The sequence below is a fragment of the Dicentrarchus labrax genome, unplaced genomic scaffold (genome assembly GCF_905237075.1).
Source record: "Dicentrarchus labrax unplaced genomic scaffold, dlabrax2021, whole genome shotgun sequence".
Lineage (NCBI taxonomy): Eukaryota > Metazoa > Chordata > Actinopteri > Moronidae > Dicentrarchus > Dicentrarchus labrax.
This window is the reverse complement of record NW_026136723.1, coordinates 3,179,343-3,185,382: the sequence shown is the minus strand read 5'-3', so window position 1 is coordinate 3,185,382 and position 6,040 is coordinate 3,179,343. Positions and strand designations below refer to the sequence as shown.

At 37.2% G+C, this 6,040-nt stretch overlaps 1 protein-coding gene across 1 annotated transcript; it reads right to left on the bottom strand.

Annotated features, from left to right (window-relative positions):
* Positions 1–376: 376 nt before the first annotated feature.
* Positions 377–6,040, bottom strand: si:ch211-133n4.6 (uncharacterized protein LOC797776 homolog). Its single transcript, XM_051390994.1, has 10 exons — positions 5,922–6,040; positions 4,819–4,880; positions 4,645–4,671; positions 4,531–4,563; positions 3,919–3,951; positions 2,431–2,463; positions 2,264–2,296; positions 1,990–2,019; positions 1,849–1,890; positions 377–1,307 (listed from the first exon to the last, which is right to left on the bottom strand). The coding sequence occupies exons 1-10, from the start codon at positions 5,930–5,932 to the stop codon at positions 1,075–1,077; spliced, it is 537 nt and encodes a 178-aa protein (XP_051246954.1). The 5' UTR covers positions 5,933–6,040; the 3' UTR covers positions 377–1,074.

Sequence of the window (6,040 nt, the reverse complement as noted above, 5' to 3'; positions counted from 1 at the left end):
AATCCCCCGATAGTCTAGGCCTAGAGCAGCATAACTAAGGGATGGTTCAGGACTCACCTTAGCCAACCCTAACTATAAGCTTTATCAAAGAGGAACGTCTTAAGCCTACTCTTAAATGTGGAGAGTGTGTCTGCCTCCAGAACCACAATTAGAAGCTGTAACTCTCTGTCAGCCTGGCTACAGTGCGGAAGAGGAACCTAGGGTTGTTCTTATTTTCTTCTATTAGTGCTGATAGGCTGTTCTGGCATTACGGAGGGCCTTTCTATATATTTTAAGGGTGAAAAGAGGTCAGAGGTCACCTGGTGTTCATGTTTAATTCAGTTAAACTTCCTTCAAATATGATAAAAGTAAGAAACAGAACATATGAACACAATCATGTTGTTTCAGTGTTTATGAATGAAAGTAAAAAACAAACAGCTACATTAACACAGTGCACAGAGGCCAGGGGCCAAATTCATTAACATATCAGGGGCTCCTGACTGACAGTGTAAAAAGAAACAGAATTAAAATAATCATCATCAGTTTGAACTTTGAGTCACAAAAGATTTTAGTTTATTTCTCCAGTTCACCTGATGAACCTGTTTATGTTACAAACAGAAACTCACAATTAGTCCAGAGACAATCAGACAATCAACTGACCAATCAGACGCTTTGGATTGTCTGCAGATTTTAGTTTGTTTTACATTTTTTGGATTGAAGGTGAACATGAACCTGCTGTATGTTGTTACTGTGTGTTACTGTGTGTGTGTTACTGTGTGTTACTGTGTGTGTGTGTGTGTGTGTGTGTGTGTGTAACTGTGTGTGTGTTACTGTGTGTGTGTGCTGCTGTGTGTGTGTAACTGTGTGTTACTGTGTATGTAACTGTGTTACTGTGTGTGTTACTGTGTGTACTGTGTGTTACTGTGTGTGTTACTACAAATGTTACTGTGTGTAATGTGTGTTACTGTGTGTGTGTAACTGTGTGTGTGTTACTGTGTGTGTGTGTTACTGTGTGTTGCTGTGTGTGTGTAACTGTGTGTGTTACTACATGTGTTACTGTGTGTAACTGTATGTTACTGCGTGTGTGCTGACATCTTATATCTGACGGCGGTTGGTCCTGGATCGTCTCTTGGATGTTCGGTTCCTCACCAGAGCTTTCGGCTGAGGAATGATTGGTTGAGGGGGCAGGGCAGGACTTTGAGGGAGGTGGGCGGGACTTTGATTGACGTGGGCAGGACTTTGTGGCAGGAGGGCAGGGCTCTGAGGCTTGGCTGAGCGAGAGCTGAACTTTTTCTTCCCTCCTTCTTCAGAATCAGAGTTCTCGTCATCTGTAAGAAAGCAGTTTGAAACAGTGTTCAGTATTAAAGAAATAGAAATAATTTAAAAAAAAATCAGTAATAGATAAATAAACTAACCTTTTAATGTCTTAAAATGTTCAAATGTCTGTTTTCTCTGAATTTTTTTGTTAATCTCTTTAAAAAAATATCTGCATGTGAATGCAGATAGTAATTTAAAAAGCTAATTAAAAGCTAAATCATACTCAAACGATGGTCTGTTCCTTCAATTCAATTCAATTTTCCACCTCCTTATCTTACCTCCATGCAACCAAAGCTGCTCAAACATGATTGGTCAATCATACTCAGACGACAAATGGAAACTAGAACACTTCTGATGCCAAAATCTTGTTTTACAGATTCTGTATTCATATGCTGATATTTGTTTTTAGAGATTACTTATATAGCAACGGTCTGTACATAAATAATAGTATGTGCAGTCTGGTTGGTTGGTGTTCTGCTGTACTGTGTTACGTGGTGTGCAGGGACAGGATTTTAGTAGTACTGATGTATTCAGCCCATGTTTTTGTCTCACCATCTTCTTCCTCCACACTGTTTGCAGCAGCTGCAGCAGGTTCTGACATCAATAAAACAAGCAACAGAAGAGTTAGGGGTTATAAGGTTAGGGTCGGTCAATAAAAACACATATTCAGAGGTAGAAGAAAACAGGACGTACCAGGTGCTGTCACCTGATTGGCTACTGGAGCTACAAAAAAAACACATGAAATCAAATGCATGGATGATAAAAAAAATTAATTTATACATTGATTACTAGTATTGATGTTTGTGTTGTTATTGACTGTTTTCTTTTACATCATTTTTCATACTGGTTTAGAGTGTATCTCTGTTTTCGTTGTCTAATGTAATCTCTGTTTAATTGAAAATGAGGGTTCTCACCTCAATGAATCCTGACAAGTAAATAAAGGTTGAATGAATTGCAGTTATCTCACCATCTGCAGTCTCTGAGCTGGAACTGCTGGTATCTGAAACAGATCAACACAATGCTCTGATGGATCGGATATGGTAAATATGCTGCCAAGCTGCTGGTTCTTTATTCAGTTTATTCATCCTGAAAGTAAGATCATCATCATCATCATTGTCATCATCATGTTCCTACCTGAAGGTCCTCCTCCATAATACTGGGATTCATCTGGAATCAATCAGTTCAAACAAATAGTATTTAGAATAATGTTGATATTGAATCTGTAAATGTTCATCAGTTCTGGATTTAGTTTCAAATATTAACTAACATACGTTTTATAATAAACTGAAGCCCGTGAAGGTCTACTGTCACAATGTTTTCGGGGGACATTTAACAAATAATGTTATTGTACTATTTAGACAATAATTAGTAATTAGATTTGTTTATTTCAGTCTGCCTCAATAATAAATACTACAGTTGAAAACACAATAACATAACAATAAGGTGGAGGCTATCCTACATCATTTTGACCCTCAAAAGTGATATCCAACAATTTAATACACACAAAGTCAAAATGTGAGAAGGAAAAGGGTTATTATATTATTATCAGGTTCAACCACTAGATGTCAGCATAACACAGAAAAGGAAACATTATATATTAATAATGTGTGTTTGTGTTGTTGGATGCTGCTGTCATTAACCCCTCTGTTTCTAAACTTTTTAAACTTTTAATATTTTTAGACTGTGAATGAACTATTATCCTAATGAGATGAAAATGTATTTAGAATTTCATTCATATTTTGAAATGTCTTTGAATGACTTATATTAGTGGTTTAATAAGCATGAACATTTATAAATAATATCTCTAGACACATTTCTTTTTTTTTTTAAGTAATCTGTTTGGCCTTTTCACGCCTTCACAGCTGAAAATTGACAGGATAGGGGGACAGAGAGAGGGGATGACACGCAGCAAAGGGCCGCAGGTCGGATTTGAACCAGGGCCACTGCAGCAACTCCGTTCTGCGTTCTCTAGTGACTGAGCTAACTGGACACCCATAGACACATATTTGATTAGATGTTACACACTTCTTTTCCTCATCCAGGCTGTAAGCAACAGGAACAAATCTGCATTGATTTTATCTGTATTTATGACAGTAGATTTAAGTTATCATATGATTCTCTGCTGTTTCCAAAAACATACAGGCAGTGTGTTTGGAGGTTGTTTGTTATTTCATGTATTAATTGCTTCTGGAGATATTATTGAATATATGTATGTATATACTGGTGTATGAAATTGTTTTTAAAAATTGAAAACTGGTACTTTTATCCACCTTCATCTGGCTAGGTTCCACTGTGCTCACCAGTTAGTCTCTAACTGTGTCTGTCTGCTGTTTGCTGCTCATCACGTAGTGTAAAATGCCTTCTTATAGCTTTTATTCTGAAAACTACACTATTAGAGCACTATTAGAGAGAGTGAACCAGAAACGATAAACAATGAGCTGAAGGGCACTATAAGCTCCTTAAAGATTGAGCTGATAATGCACTACCAGACACTTCTTTAACATTGTTATGTCATACATTAGTATTATAAAAACATTACAGCTGCTTTAAGATTGTTTGATATTTCTCTGCATAGTTCAGTCTGATGAAACTAACAAAAGAGTTTCAGATCTGAAGTCTTACCGGGTTGATCTGGAGAGACAGCATTCATACTCTCTGAAACAAGAAAAACAAGATCATCATCAAAAACTAAAATAATAACAATATCAACAACAACAACAACAACAACAACAACACAACCCGGTCGTCATATACTGCCACTTGGTCAGTGGGCCTACACTTTAAAATATTACGTTATGGTATAAATAGCCAGAAACTCTACATATGGAGATGCTGGGGTGGATGGATGGCTCAAATAATAGGTATTTGCCTTTGTCTGCCCAACAGCGTGGGAGAAGCAGTGATTTTTAAGGTGGAACTGCTTCATTCAGTGTTTTTAGTGGTTTTAATCAGTGGGTCCATTTGTTTTAGATAATTGAATAATTTGGATAATAAACTCCTGGTAGAAACCTCCTTAATGATGAACACTAGAAATCCTAACCAGGAGACTCACTAAAATGATGGCATGGCCTAAACCTAACCAAACTGTGAGGCGTCCTGGTCGGAGCTGGTGCTCCATGGGCCGGGGCTGGGTCTTTGCTGCAATGGCCATGGGTTCGAGTCTGACCTGAGGCCATTTTCTGCATGTCACAGCTGAATCTGTGAGATTATTAAAGTGGACAGTGTGTGGCTCACCTGTGGGGGCTTCATCAGATGTGGAGTCTTTATCTGACAGACAGAGAGAACAGACAGTTGAGACAGAGACAGGTGAGACAGAGACAGACTAAAAGATATAAATAGGTACTTTACCTGTCGACATGGCTTGTATTCCAGCATCTGCAAACACAAAACTGTTTCATTAAACACCAGTACATCAGTCACATTACCTGTCAATCAAACTGTAATGTCATCTGATTTACTGTCAATCAGGTTTCAATCAGAAGAGATATTAATCAGACAGGTTCTAATTAGATTTAATCTCACCGTTGAAGTCGAGGTCCCCCTCCACCAGCAAAGTGAACAGAGAGAACAAAAGAACAATGTTCCTGCAACAAAAACACAACCTTCAGTCTGAGAACCTTTGTGTGAGCCTGTGGTGCCTTTGTGGCCACTGTACAGCAGCTAGTTCATATATATACATATATATTTGACTTTTTCATTGTGACTGTTTAGTCACATCTCCTGATCCGTGGCTTTGAATGGCTGGAAAAACAAAGCAAAAACAGTCCAAAGCTCAAAATATAAAATTTGTCCTGAAGGTGGCACTAGCGGAAAAATCATGGGGGCAATAACTAAAGATCAGGACAAACTTTACATGTTTAGATCTGTTTTAAGAATTTGTATTGAAGTCTGCATCCTGTAGACGACCTAACAGCACTGATGGTTTTATCAGCTGAATAAAAAGTTAAAGGCAGCTGAACTGAAGAAGTACAGTACTGACACATACTGGTCCATCATCAGATGAAAATGATTAATTTGAATAAATAATAATAATTAATGTGGATCAGTTTATATTGGAACAGGAAACATATGTATATGTATAAACTGATTTTAATCTGAAATTTTATTTTGACAATCAGACATTTGTTATAAGGCCTGGAAATTAAATGAGATATATTTAAATGTGATCCCATGTTGTCAGTTTGATCAAATGTAATTAAAATAATAATAAATAAATATTCTGGTTCACATTGAACAAACACAGAAAAACACATTAAAGTGTGTCTCTATTTTCAGCCAATCAGCATATTATATAGATTAGATTTTGGATTCAGTTCAGCGTTAAAATTACAAATTGCATGTGAGAGGTCTAATCAAAATACATCATTTATGATTATGAAATAGGACTTCAGATTTATCAAATATGTTGCACAGAAGTCTGCTGACCTTTGACCTCTGAACCCTAACTCTTAACTCTAAACAAATAAAAGATAAAACAACTTTTCACAGATTCATTCATAGATGTTTCAGTTTCTTGTTTCCATGTCTGTAAAGCGTTGCATTTACAGATGACGAAGTTTTTATCGACATCGTTGTTTTACAGTGTGAACAGACTGGAACAACTAAAGACGAGTAAATGGACATACCTGGTGAGCATGATGCTGTGAGGTCAGACAGGTCCCTGGATAAGTACAACAGGTAGGCAGACAGGTGAGTGTTACAGTACTTCAGTATTGCACCACAGGAATCTTCTGGTTCTGAGCGT

What these genes read in the sequence shown, in the direction of transcription:
- si:ch211-133n4.6 (XM_051390994.1), bottom strand. An exon ending in GGGGGACCTCGACTTCAACG is followed by an intron (nt 4,672 to 4,818) that starts GTGAGATTAAAT and finishes TTGTGTTTGCAG; the next exon opens with ATGCTGGAATACAAGCCATG. An exon ending in ATCTGATGAAGCCCCCACAG is followed by an intron (nt 3,952 to 4,530) that starts GTGAGCCACACA and finishes TTCTTGTTTCAG; the next exon opens with AGAGTATGAATGCTGTCTCT.